This window comes from Prionailurus bengalensis, chromosome C2 (genome assembly GCF_016509475.1).
Source record: "Prionailurus bengalensis isolate Pbe53 chromosome C2, Fcat_Pben_1.1_paternal_pri, whole genome shotgun sequence".
Classification (NCBI taxonomy): Eukaryota; Metazoa; Chordata; class Mammalia; order Carnivora; family Felidae; genus Prionailurus; species Prionailurus bengalensis.
Genome location: NC_057350.1, coordinates 129,316,751 through 129,330,917, shown reverse-complemented (window position 1 = coordinate 129,330,917; position 14,167 = coordinate 129,316,751). Strand labels below are relative to the sequence as shown.

Below are 14,167 nucleotides of genomic sequence, written 5' to 3'. Positions count from 1 at the left end.
AGGTTTATTCCTAGGTATTTTATTGTTTTTGGTGAAATTGTAAATGGGGTCAATTCCTTGATTTCTTTTTCTGCTGATATGTTTTTAGTGTATAGAAATGCAACAGATTTCTGTGCTGATTTTGTATCCTCAGTTTTGCTGAATTCCTGTATTCTAGCAATTTTTTGGTGGAGTCTTTCAGGTTTTCTCCTGAAATTGGCAAATAGTGAACGTTTGCCAATTAGGATGTCTTTTATTTCTTTGTGTTGTCTGATTGCTAAGGCTAAGACTTCCAGTACTGTGTTAAATAGTAATGGTGAGAGTGGCCTTCCCTGTCTTGTTCCTGCCTGTAGGGGAAAGGCTCTCAGTTTTTCCCTATTGAGAATGATATCAGCTGTGGATCTTTTGTATATGGCCTTTATGATGTTGAGGTATGTTCCATCTATCCCTACTTTGTTGAGGGTCAAACCTAGAGTAACTTCTATTTGACAAAATAAGATCTGATTGAGGCCGCTCTCCCAGCCCTCCCCCCAGCTTACCTGCCAGCCTTGAGTGTTTTTTTTGTTTTGTTTTGTTTTGTTTGTTTTTTGTTTTGTTTTGTTTTGAATATATGGAATTTATTGTCAAATTGGTTTCCATACAACACCCAGTGCTCATCCCAAAAGGTGCCCTCCTCAATACCCATCACCCACCCTCCCCTCCCTCCCACCCCCCATCAACCCTCAGTTTGTTCTCAGTTTTTAAGAGTCTCTTATGCTTTGGCTCTCTCCCACTCTAACCTCTTTTTTTTTTTTTTTTTCCTTCCCCTTCCCCATAGGTTTCTGTTAAGTTTCTCAGGATCCACATAAGAGTGAAAACATATGGTATCTGTCTTTCTCTGTATCTGCCAGCCTTGATTGTAATGCCAGTCTCACCTTTGGGCTTTATGCAATTCACTCTCCCTGCCATAGCTCCTCATCCCTCAAATTCCACCCCCCGTCCTACTCTTTCCCACCCTTCAGGTCTTGTCTCTGAACTCAAGGTGGGTACATTAATTGCACACTTTCTTATTTTCTCCAGAGCAAATTGAGTCTTTTTGGTCTCATTCCGCTGTGCTACAGCAGAAATTATATCTGTGGTCACTAGGGTATCCTTTCTTCCTTTTAAGGTCTCACAAGCATTTGGGATATTCATGAATGACCTCAAAAGTGGGTGAGGACCTCTACTCTTAAGCCCATCTGGGTCACTGCTGCTATCCTCATAGCCAATTCTGAGGGGCCCTGGAAGGAGGTGGCTTCAGTGCTTGGGGTTTTGCCTAGACTGGAAGACACCTCAAAACAATGAACCTCTGAAGTACATCTCACTGGGTCCAACCAATGACTGGGGCACAGCCTTCCTCCACTACTCTTGAGAGGCTCCTCCTCCCCCTCTCCCCTGCATCCAAAACTAGGGGTAGGGTTGTTTTTGAACACACCTGTCCTCTGAAACAGCAAGCACAAAGCAACCACTTACTTGGAGTAGGAAAAATTCATAAACAAAATTAATATTTGAAGTTACATGCTATAAAAGCTACTTGTCACAATGTCACACCGTGATTATCTAATCTAAGTCAGGTCCCCCCAGTCCCACTCTCTATACCCTGTAGTAGTTGCTATTGGGGCCCAGATCCCCTTTCCCTGGTCTGTCTGTGCACCCATTCTCTGACTACTTGCTCTGTGTTGGATGCCAAGAGCTCATGGCGGCATGTACTCTGGAGAGCCTCGTCCCCCAGCAACGCCTGGGTTATGCCCTCCCTGGGGGATGGTGGGAGGGGCAAGACCAATGACTGCACACTGCCCATTGAATACAAAGGCCCAGCCCCTTGCCTCAAAGTGGGAAAACTCTTGGTGACATCACATTGCATAGCACCTGTGGAACCTGGCTGAGGCTAGACTGAAGCGTGAGGCTGTATCTTTGCTCAGCTTTTTCCTCTGCTCTATCCTGTTTCCCTCTCGAGCCCCTCCTGATATCACAACCTCAGTAGATCCCCTACACAAGAAACTGTGCCTCAGGCTTTGCTTCTAGGTACCCAGCCTAAGTGACATCCTTTTCTCCCTTCCTAGCATGTCACAATTTAAAAGCATAGATTTGTATAACTCTTGGTTTAATGCCTGTTTTCCCCACTAAAAAAGGCTGGAGCCACGTGAGGTCCCTTTTACAGAAGACAGCAATGCACTGATTTGAACTGGAAAGCCACACGAACATAGCCTCTCAGGCCCTGCTCTGCAGACTTTCCCTTTTTTTTTTTTTTTTAATTTTTTAATGCTTCTTTATTATTTTTGAGAGGCAGAGACAGAGCATGAGCAGGGGAGGGGCAGAGAGAGAGGGAGACACAGAATCCGAAGCAGGCTCCAGGCTCTGAGCTGTCAGTAGAGTCCAGTGGGGGCTTGAACTCACGGACTGTGAGATCATGACCTGAGCTTAACCAACTGAGCCACCCAGGCACTCCCAGACTTTCCTGTTCAGGTGTTCTGGTACATTTGCTTGAAAAGCCAACCTACAGCAGCCACCTAGAATCTCTTGTGGCCATCTTCCTCAAGCCAGTCCTGGATAGGCAGATTCCAGAGCCGCAGGTGACAATCTGATGGGCTCTGGATTGGTCACCTAACTCCACACAATGACCCGTAGTTCTGGCACCACATCACAGATCAAACTTGGCAGACAGCTCTCAGGTGAGGGTAGAGGTCAAGCAGATAAATCAACAGCTATTTTACAGGCATCACAATCTGATTCAATGGAAATCAAGACAGCTTTCTTGTTTTACTGGCCTACCAGCATTCCCAGGAAAAGCTGGATTCCTATGAACATCTGCGGGGTTCCTAGATGGCAGTGTCTTCGGTATCACATACCTCAAGTAGAGTCATAGTATAACCCTTTTAATTAGAATCTGGAAGAACTGTGGCAGTCTAAGTACTTCCAAGTTTTTGAAAAACTTTTCTCTTAGTATAAATTTTTTCTAAACATTATAATTCTCTTTTCTATTGGGTTGTCTTTCATTGACGGACCGATGACTTGGGGTCTTTATTCTGAGAAGACTTCTAGGCAAGACACTGATGCACAGGGAATTAGCCTGGATGTATTTGGATTACAGGAGAGTTGCTACAACTGTTTCTGATGGAAACCCTAGAGCTACTTCTGACATATTTCTTCCTAAAAGCTAGGTAAACAGAAAGACCCCATAAAAAAAGATGAGAGACTTTTTTTTAAACATTTATTTGTTTTTGAGAGACAGAGTGTAAGTGGGTGAGTGGCAGACAGAGACACATAGAATCCAAAGCAGGCTCTGGCTCTAAGCCATCAGCACAGAGCCCAGTGTGGGGCTTGAACCCATGAACTGTGAGATCATGACCTGTGCCAGAGTTGGACGCTTAACCAAGTGGGCCACCCAGGCGCCCCTAGTGTTTCTAGTTTTTGAAAGAGGGATACAGAAATATAAGCCAGGGGCTCTTTCTACAGTTCACAACCTGGGTAAGAAAATAAGAAACACCACTCAACAGAAGCATAATGACAGGAGATAAATGTCCATGGATATGTTTTTCACAACACGGGTTCTTATACAAAAGTGTAGCTGAACATGGACTTTGTGGTGTTTCCATTGTATCTGAAAGGACTCTTAGAAAATATGAAATCTTGTTACTGGGTAACACTAGTGGTCCGGTTTGCCAAAGGTCCTTTCCGGTGGCACCAAGTTAACTAGTAGGGAGAGCAGAGATACCTGCCAGATAACCTTTAATCTATAAACTTACCCAAAGTTTGAAAATGCCATGGAGAATCTTAGGAATCCCACCAATCAGCCAATAGGATCATCTAGACACGCGTTCCACCTGCAGGTGCTACAGGCCATTGCTCAGACTGCCTCTCAGAGGGAGGCACAGGACAAGTTAACACTCTCCTTACGTCTGGCTTCCTGTCTTTGCCCATCCCTCTTGTGTTTTTAATCACCTGTGTCACAGGACACGTGTAAGTAGTTGGCATGTGTTAAACTCTGAGTAGAGCAAAATCAGAGTTAAAGGCAAATGTTGAACCACTTACATTCAAACACAAGCTAGTGAATGAAGAACTTTGGGTTCAAGGGCCAAATATTCTGCATTCCTGAGAAATCTGTTTCTCATTCTGTTAAGTATTTTCACATTGCACTTTGCTTCCACAAACTAAGTGGGTGTACATTTTTGAGTGTAGCTTTATCACTTCAAGATCTGAATTAGGAGAATGAAAGAAAATATGTAGTTTTAAATTTTTTAAATTTTTATTTATTTTAGAGAGAGAGAGCGCACGTGCATGTGTGCACCTGGGGAAGAGGCAGAGAGAGAGGGAAAGAATCCCAAGCAGACTCCACACCGTTAGCATGGAGTCCGATACAAAGCTCTATCTCAAAAACGGTGAGATCATGACCTAAGCTGAAATCAAGAGTTGGATGTTTAACCACTGAGCTACCTTAGTGCCCCTACATATTCTAAAAAAAATCCGTCCATGCAAAGGGAGCCAGGTGTTAGTTTCCTACAGGGGGAACATTCTCATGGAGGTACTGTAAGGCCAAGTCGGTCCACTTCATTTCTTGCTCTTTAACAGATTCTGTGGTGCCACCGTTGTCCTGTTCCGGTTCAGGAAGCTCATTCTGAAACGGTACAATGGACATTCAGAACGCTGGTATACTCTGCATTAATAAGCCCCTTAAAACTCAAGAGTACTTAGAATTAAAACCTGTGAGTTCTTAGAAACAGGCAGCATAATTGACAGAAATGTATCGTAAAGAAAGAACTAGGATAAAAAAAAACGTGAGGAAATATCACATGTATCGCTCACATGTGCCCTGATGTCTGTAGTAGGGAACGGCAGCACCACGACTCTGGTGCTTGTGCAAGAGGCAGTGGTGGCAGAAGGATGAGAGCACAGGCTTTTGGAAGCCACTGGGATCCAAGCCCACAATTCCACCCTTTGCTGGGTTACCTGGGCAAGGTATTCAGACTCCTGGAGCCTTTGTTTTCTCTTTGGCAATGGGAGGAAAAAGGAGCCATCACCTCATAGGATAGCTATGAAGACCAAATGAGATCAAGTAAATGAGATCAAGTGCTCACCACTGTGGGGGCCAGCCAATGCTCAAGAAATAGCTGCTGTTATTACTAGTGGCTAGGATCACTGAAAAGACCCCCTACTGACTCTTTTCTGGGGAGGCTGCTTTAATAGAATACCACATTTGCTGGAATATTCCTTAAGCACAAGAAATGTATTAAGATAAAACAAAACAAACTATCCTGTCCCCAACATGCTCATATTAAGTGGCAAGCACTGAAAATGTAACATGATAGGTGAGACTTCCCTCTAGTGATGGAGCATAGCAACATAAATCCTGCAAATGACCAGTTCATATCCGGCCAGCAATTTTCTTAGAATGGTAAATCATGGGCCACACTTAGTATAGAATCTGACATATAGATTTTTCAGCATGAGATTTAATTTACATGTGACACTGTATAAGTTTGAGGCATATGACATGATGATTTGATACATGTATGTATTATGAAATGATTATTGCAATAAGGTTAGTTAACACATCCATCACCTCACATAGTTAGTTAACCATATTTTTGTATGTGTTGAGAACTTTTGATAGTTTCCTTGTAGTTTAAATTTAAATTTATTACTACCAGGATTTTGCTTTGTACCAGAGTTCACTGACACCAATATATGTCTTTTTAATTACCTGAATTTACACCTTTTGAGGGGGGGCAGCAAAGTGTTACCCAATACTGAGACTTAGGATTTCCCACTGAATTCCATTTTGCAGTATATGAATATAGTAATGTTTTTATCCTTTAAAATTATTCAAAATAGTGGGGCCCCTGGGTGGCTCAGTCGGTTGAGCACCCGACCAGCTCAGGTCATGGTCTCACCATCCATGAGTTTGAGCCCTGCGTCGGGCTCTGTGCTGACAGCTCAGAGCCTGGAACCTGCTTCAGATTCTGTGTCTCCCCCCATCTCTGCCCCTCCCCTGCTCATGCTCTGTGTCTCTCTTTGTCTCAAAAATAAATAAAAACATTTTTAAAAATTTGTAAAAATAAAATAAAATAATTCAATATATATAAAATGATTTACTTACAGTCTGTACGAGTATTATCTGAACCACATACATCTTTTTTTACAACATACAACATAATACTGAGATTCAAACACATCTGTACAAACTGCAAAGAACTATCATTTACTGTAACACAATGATACATTCAAACTTAAAGAGAAAGTTTGTTTCCAGTAATTATTTATAGCTGACAAAGCATAAACAAGTCCTTTGCTAATGAATTATGTGATTGGCAGAAAAGCAACTTTACTTAATTTCACCTTATCCGTGGTATATGTTCTGAAAAAGTGTCTTTCATTTGGTCACTACTGTCTCTTGCAATGAATGCCAAGGTTAAAAAAAAAAAAAGCGTATGTGCTTAGAAAACAAATGCACAGTATCCTGAGGTATCATAAACCCAACCATCCATTATATGGTATACTGCAAAATGGCCTCGATTCTTGGCAGCTACTCCTATGAAAAGGCAGAGTCCTCTTTCCCCAGTTTCAGGTTGGGACTGGCCAAGTGCCTTACTTTGGCTAACACAGAGCAGCTGCAGTGTCAGTGGGCTCGCTGTCAGCCTGAGCTCCAGGCAGCCTCACCGTTGGGTCTCCTGCTGCTCTTGGAACCCCGAGACAGCCATGTGCAGTCTAGGCTGGTCTGCTGGATAATGAGACTTGGGCCTAAGCACCTCGCCATCCCAGCTGACGACCTGCTACCTACCAGATTATGTGACAAGTCTCCCGATGACCCAGCCTCCAGCTGGCCTGCTGGCTGACTGCAGAGCACAAGCAGATCCAGCAGGGATCAAGCTGGCAAGGACTGGAAGACCCTCTGAGCCCAGCCACAAAATCATGAGGTAAACTGCTATTGTTTCAAGCCACTCTGTTTGGGGGAGATTTGTTAGGCAGCAACAAAAGCTAACCAGTACACACATTGCCTCAGAATCACAAGACACAGGAAAAGACACAGATTCACAAGCAGGCTAGGCTACAGCCTGGATGTTAGCATAGAAATTTCTCTCCCTCAACCCCTTCCACAGCAGTGGTCCCCAAATCCTGCCATGAGCCTGTCCAGAATTAACCAGCTCCCCTCCAGTGTCGTGCCTTTGTTCAGGCCCTCCTCCCCTGCTGATACACTACTGCAATCACTTCCTTACTGGTCCCTCTGCCCAGTCATTTGCCCTCTTCTCCATGTCACACATCCTCTAACAACACTGCTGAACTGATTTTCCAAAACTCAAATTTGAGCATGGCAGATTTCTATTATGAAGACCACTCATTCCTGGCTATCCTCAGAATGAGGTTGAAGCATCGCATCAAATACTCCTCTCAAAATCTGGTCCAAGCCCATCTTTTCGGCCTACCTTAGATGACAAATATTTTCTCCATCCACAGTGAATGTCTCACCATCTCAAGCCTTCAAAACTCTGAGCCTTTGAACTTCTGTCCCCTCTGTTGGAGTGCCCTTGTCTATCCCCACTAAATTTCTGGCCCTCCCTTATGACCAGCCTAAATATTATATTCTCTCTAAAGCCCTTCCTGATGCCGAATGGGCAATCAGCCACTTCCTATCCTATGTAGCTGTTTACAACCCATTTATAACACTTACTGTAATTATTTATGTATGTTGCCTCTCTAGCACCCCAGGGGCAAGAACTATATCTGACGTTCACATAGTCTTATGGCATACAGTAGGCTTCAAAAAAATGCTTGTCGAATGAAAAAAACAAGTTTATAAGACAGGATCTGCAGCCTTCACACAGACCTAGGTAGGAAGTCCCAACTTACCAGCTGTCGGGCTTTGGACAAGTTCCCCTCTCTGATCCTATTTCCTTACTGTAAAATAGGGATAACACTACTACTCTTGCAAGGGTGTTTCAAGGGTTAGAGATAACATACATGAAATCTCAACCTCGGTCCAAGGCATAAAACTGGTATTGAGTAAGTGACAGCTATAATTCTCATTATGCACTCTCTTTTGACTATTTTTCTAAACTTGAACTAAGCTGTGACTTATTATTTAATATGTGTATTATTCATTGAACATATTATCATCTCTTAACCTTAAATGAAAATGTAGGTGAGCTTAAGTTTATTTATTGGTCAACAGCAGTAGCAGTCTACTTGTAAGCTGTATTTCATTAACAGCTCCTCTCAAGGCACTTGGTGTGCTCTACAGAAAAAGTTCCCAGAGCCTGTTCTCTTTGTTTTTTGTTAGGCCTCTATGACATACATAGGATTTTAAATAAACATTTATAAATGCAAAACTTTTGTTTTATTTTTTAAAAATGTTTGAGAGCAAGAGAGTGCTTGTGAGTGGGGGAGGGGCAGAGTGCAAAGGAGAGAGAGAATCCCAACATGGGACTTGATTCCATGAACTGTGAGATCATGACCTGAACCAAAATCAAGCGTCGGATGTTTAATCAACTGAGCCATGCAGCCGCCCTTACAAACGCAAAAACTTTTAGATCATTTATTATTACATGAGGTTCAACAAACACCTTGCAGGACAGTTCTCCAGAGATCAGGAAAGAAAAGAGTATCACAGGGCCCTTTTGGTTTAAATGCAAAAAAGCCAGGTGTCTTTCAAACATTTTCCAGGAAACCTAGGATAGGTGTGTATTTCAAGAGTGTGTCTCTAAAGATGTCAATTGATCAACCACAGGTAGACAAGTAGGAAATACAGAGTAAATGCCACTGCTTCGTGTTCCACTACATCTTGTGCATTAAGGTCTCATTATCTGGTTTACTAGCTTTGGTGCAGTGGACAGAATGTGGCTCAGAAGGCTTGGGTTCCAGTCCTGGTGTGACCCCTAACTGAACTCCTCATATCAGCTCTCTGAACCACATTTCTCTACAAATAAAAAGGTCAAGCTATCCAGGGTCTTCTAGAGTTAGAGGAGTCCACAGCTTTCATTTCTTTGCCCTACTGTTTTATTTGTCCATTGATATCCTACATCTACTAGCACACTCCAGATCATACGTCTAAGCCACCATCGCTGGCACAAATTATAGCCTACCAGTGGTATTGCAACATCCTCATACGGCAGCTTGTCTTCTCGCCAGGCATCGTCAATCAAATCCAAGATCCTTCCATCTCTCTGTACCTCACTGTCCATTCTTCTGCAGCTTTGATCTTGTCAGATCTATAAGCCAAAGAGGTGACCTCTTAAACATGAAGGCTGAAGGGATGATATAATCTAGCACTAGGACTCCCCAGGCTTTTTAGCCTGGATGTGTCTTTTGGTGTAACATCACCCTGGGAAATGGGAGAGACTCATCTTCTCATTTGGGTCAGGTGACAACTTATTTATAAGATCACAGTCTCTCCGTTCTGCCTCCCGCTCCCAGCCCTCCCCACTGCTGAAGGATGCTTTATAGCATATATAGGACAGAAATCAGATATAGCTCAATTGACAGACCAGTGTGACAGTGTGACCTTGTGTACAAGGCCACGGTATATCTGGAATGTAGCTTTTCTCTCCTAATATGCATGTTCACCTTTCCCTGTTCGGGATGCCTTTGATGAATCCCTGATTCATAACCAAATCTCTTCTCTGTCCCCTTTAGCCTTTTCCTGAAATATTTCTACAAGTCTCCACCTGCCTTGGCTCTAATATTAGCATCCTTAGGCACAGGAGCTAAATGAACACACTGAGATACTGAACTGGGCCACACAAAGTAACCAACTACAGATCTGACAGAAATCCTCAGCTGAGTTTGTAAAGGAAAACTGCCTCCCTTCTTAAAACAGTGCCCAACCAGAGTTCTGAAAGGAGCACCACCAGGTGAACAAGAGTAGCAGGACCCCATGCTGCCCATTTCTGCTTTCCTTTGGGGTTCCTTCCTGATTTTTTAATGCTGTACTCCCTTCAATGCCTGGACCAAGTGGTCAAGATGTTACTTAGCTCCTTGGCCATAGCTGATTCTCCATTTTTCTCCTAAACAGCTGCAGCCAGCATGGAGAAAACCTCTGGTTTCCCTGTTTCCAAGTTTGGGCTCTGCTCCTTCATTATGGGTTATCACCCTACTGTGCTTCCTGCCACAAAGTAGCCATCCTGATGGCCTGGAAGCCAATGGCACCGAAGGCACTTCCAGTCACTCCTAGTTTCTGAGGCTATGAACATTCACACAAGGAACAATCTTTCGGGGTGGACTCCAACTCCTTCAGACAGGTCTGTGCTTGTCCCCAACAGCATGATTGCAAGATAGCCCTAATGCCTAGGTAGTAATTACACAAGTTGGGTGGGATAAGAGTTTTTGACCTCATCATGGTAAAGATCCAGGTAAAACTGAAGCAGAAGGTATCCAGCTAGTTCTGTCTTCAGTGAAACAGATGAAGCCTTGATGTTTCACTCAAGAATTAATTCAGTACTACCCAGTAGATAACTCAAAGCAAGTATAAGGATATTGACTTTAGGAAATTTACATACAGTTCCAGTTATATTTTTGGAATCCCTGTCCTGTAAGAGCCCTTTTTCCTGCTGCCATTCCTTTGCCCTTGCTGCTGTCCCCTGGGATACCCTCATTTCTCTAGTTGATCACAACTAGTTAATTTTCCCAGTCACACATAGATTGTGTGACTTTCTGTGAAGTGTTTTTCAAATCACTCTACCTTTAGCAGGCATTCTGCCCTTGAATGTTTCCTTCTTGTCCTTAGGATCCACCTAACAGGTTAGGTAGTCTTTCCAACAGTTTGCCAGGTACCCTTGTCTCCAATTAATATGTGTAAATTTTGCAGCAAGACTCAGCACATCTTTCCCAAATTTCGCCTCAATCTTTTTTTAGCCGTCCCTCTTGGAAACACCACTAACCCTGCCACACTTTCCAGACTTTGCACGCAAAAGCCTTTTTCCCCCATCACTAACGCCTACTTTTCCTTCCAAACTCAACACTGGGATCAGCTCATCTGGTCAACATTCCACTTCCAGAGTCAGACGCTAATGTGCCTTCACTCTTCAGGGGCTGGAAGAGAGGAAAGCATCGTAGATACGCAATGTCCCACACAAGGCCCGCTGTCCCAAGCACTTGCCACACTCGACAGAATGAACCACTACTACCTTCCTGAGCAAACTTTTCTTACACATTTAACAGTCCCAATGCCTGGAACGCTCTTTACAATCCCTTTGTTTCCAGCTAACCCCTAGTCAGTCTAAAAAACTTGGCTCCCAGGTCGTGTCCCGCAGGAGCTTGTCACACTGCTCATTACATGGTTTTCCCAGACCCTCGGTGCGTCCGATCCCCGGAGCAGGGGCACGTTTTATCTCATCATTGCACTTTATCGCTCTGGGAACAGGTAATTAACAAGATCTAAGTGGGACGGCCTTTTCGCCCTTACTAGAAATGACCCTCGCAGGCCACCACCATCCGTAAGAAGCGTGGGGCGGCTCAACAGTCCCGGCTTCCGGCTCCAAGATGGATACACCAAATGTGGAAGCGGGGGAGGCCCAGAACCGCCACGGAAGTGCCTTTCCACCCGCCCACGGCGTGCACCGGGGAAAGTGATTGTAAGGATGAAGTGAAGCCATCGGCCTCCACCCACGGGAATGGGGAAAGGGCGACGCTGAGGAAGCAACGCGTCGGCGTCCCTCCAGCCTAGGGGCGCAAGAAAGTCTTACCCGCGCGGGACCCAGCGCCGCACCCGCTTCTACCTGACCCCACCCTCAGCATCACGTGACCCAAGCCCTTTTCTCTCCGACTCCCGGATGTGGGTGAGCCCATTTGTTTGCGCGGAGGGGAGGTCTGGGAGGACGCAGCTTCGATTCAAAAGCGAGCGGGCAGTGGGCGGGACGAACGTGGAGACCGCGGAGGCTGGACGTCGGGTCGGCGGAGACGCGCGTGCGCGCCCCCGGCCGGAGGTAACGGCGGGAAGGCTCGGGGGCGCGCTCGCGGCGGCCCAGTAACTGCTTGTGAGCTTGTACGACGGGCGAGGGGCGGGCGTGCCCTAGCCCGGAGGCGCCCTGGCTGCGGTGGCGCCGCGGGCTGCGCGGCCGTATGGCCCGGGGCTGGCCTCCGCAGCAGCCCGCCGGCCACCAGCCCCGCCTTCGCCGGCCGGGGTCCGCTGCGGCGCCCCGCCTGTCCGCCTCGCTTCGTGTGCTGTGCGGACCCGCGAAGGCGAATATGGCCCTGCCCGGCACACAGTCCGGGCCAGCCAGGTTGTCAACCCCTCCCCCGAGGCCGGGCCGGCGGGAGGGCGGCCGGGGGGGGGGGGCGAGCTGCCGCCGAGCCCTCGTCTTCCGTGGCGGAGCCAGCTGCGTGCCGCTCTTCCTCTGCAGAGGAGGAACCCCCGGCACAGCCCTCCCGCCTAGGCTGCCGTACCTGGTTAGCTTCCCAGCATTGTTGTGACAGGCCCTTGACGGCACCTGATGCCGGTTCTCTAATGGGGGGGAGGGGGGGGAACTTAAGCAGTTTTTGAAGTAAGTTAATGTCAGTACAGGAGGTACGGAAATGTGACAGAAATCGTGAAGGACTGAAGTTACGGATTGCTCCAAACAAATCAGGGGTGGGAAATAATCATATCTTAGAGTGAGGGTTTAAAAGGGACAGTTCCTTAGGAGCACTTCAATCTTGAAGATACTTGAAGACAGGAAATTCAAGCTCAATGGTTTTTTTTTTTTTTACGTCCCTTACAACATTAGAGAGTAAAAACGAGTCTGCTGGTAGTGACTAATCTTCATTTATAATTAGAGTACACTTATTTCCACAAAGTAGTTTTCGTTGAGCCTTACATCGGATTCATTAAGTTATTTTATTCCTTTAATAAAGCAGTACTGTAGGGTACGTGCACTGCTGTTATAGTTACCCACATGCTTGCATTTCATTTTATAGCTATGGAGAGGAAGTCCTAGTAAGGATCATCAACTACATGTAACTTTCAGATATTTATATTAAAATTTTTTTTAACATTTATTTATTTTTGAGACAGAGAGAGACACAGCATGAGCAGGGGAGGGTCAGAGAGAGAGGGAGACACAGAATCCGAAAGAGGCTCCAGGCTCTGAGCTGTCAGCCCAGAGACCCATTCCGGGTTCGAACTCACAGACCGCGAGATCATGACTTGAGCCGACGTCGGACGCCCAACCGACTGAGCCACCCAGGCGCCCCCAGATATTTATATTTAAACTTATAGCTGTAGTTTAATAAAGTGTATTCTCTTATTTGAAATGCAGTACCGCCTTTAGATTTGTATCAGCTTCTTACCCTTTATATCATATCAGTGATTAGTAGAGTAAAAATGAAATTAAAATGGGTTAGAAAAAAATTAAAGTGAAATGAGTAGAGATTTATAAACATTTAGACACACCGTCCTTTAAAAATGTATGTAGATTCAGGTTTTACGAATTATTTGTAATATATGTATCTTAATTGTACTGAGGCCATTTTTCTCCCATTAGAAGGTGGACTTTTGCTTTGTCCTTCCCATTTTCATTTATGTAGTAGTGGTGGCCAGTTGAGTCAGCATCAGTAATCCACTCTATTAGAGATCGCTACTTTAAAAAAAAAAGTCAACTTGATTTGAAATTCATCTGCAGCCAACATGAACAGTGGTTGCAGGGATCGAATTTATTTTTATGTTAGTTTTTTTTTTTTTTTTCCTCTGAAAGTTAAATTTGCTTTTTTGGCTTTATAAAACCACAATAGTGTCATCATACCTGTGAAAATTTATAAAAGTACCACGATGTCAATATTCAGTTTGGGTTGTTTTTTCCAACTGTCCCTTAAATGACTGTTTACAATTAGTTTGTTCGGATCAAAATCTCATAGAGATCCACATGTTGCATTTGGTTGATACATCATTTAAATCTTTTTTTTTTTTTAATTTTTTTTTCAACGTTTTTTATTTTATTTTTGGGACAGAGAGAGACAGAGCATGAACGAGGGAGGGGCAGAGAGAGAGGGAGACACAGAATCGGAAGCAGCCTCCAGGCTCCGAGCCATCAGCCCAGAGCCTGACGCGGGGTTCGAACTCACGGACCGCAAGATCTTGACCTGGCTGAAGTCGGTCGCTTAACCGACTGCGCCACCCAGGCGCCCCCATTTAAATCTTTTTTAATAGAGCAGTTCCCTCATGTCCCTTTCTCCCCATAATAGTCTAGAGTTAACTGATTGTATC

At 44.8% G+C, this 14,167-nt stretch overlaps 2 protein-coding genes across 12 annotated transcripts in view; one reads left to right on the top strand and one right to left on the bottom strand.

The window, feature by feature from the left end:
- Nucleotides 1–4,228: 4,228 nt before the first annotated feature.
- ANAPC13 (anaphase promoting complex subunit 13) lies at nucleotides 4,229–11,785 on the bottom strand. Its single transcript, XM_043595360.1, has 3 exons — nucleotides 11,673–11,785; nucleotides 9,075–9,200; nucleotides 4,229–4,612 (listed from the first exon to the last, which is right to left on the bottom strand). Exons 2-3 carry the CDS (start codon nucleotides 9,171–9,173, stop codon nucleotides 4,487–4,489), a joined length of 225 nt encoding a protein of 74 aa, XP_043451295.1. The 5' UTR covers nucleotides 9,174–9,200; nucleotides 11,673–11,785; the 3' UTR covers nucleotides 4,229–4,486.
- CEP63 (centrosomal protein 63) overlaps nucleotides 11,655–14,167 on the top strand; it is a 65,064-nt gene continuing 62,551 nt past the window's right edge. For 3 of the 11 annotated variants that reach the window (XM_043595351.1, XM_043595354.1, XM_043595353.1), the window contains exon 1: nucleotides 11,969–12,209. In XM_043595351.1, the coding sequence (XP_043451286.1) occupies nucleotides 12,049–12,209 (161 nt within the window). In that variant the 5' untranslated portion in view covers nucleotides 11,969–12,048. The other 8 variants (XM_043595350.1, XM_043595357.1, XM_043595358.1 and 5 more) reach the window with 8 other exon arrangements.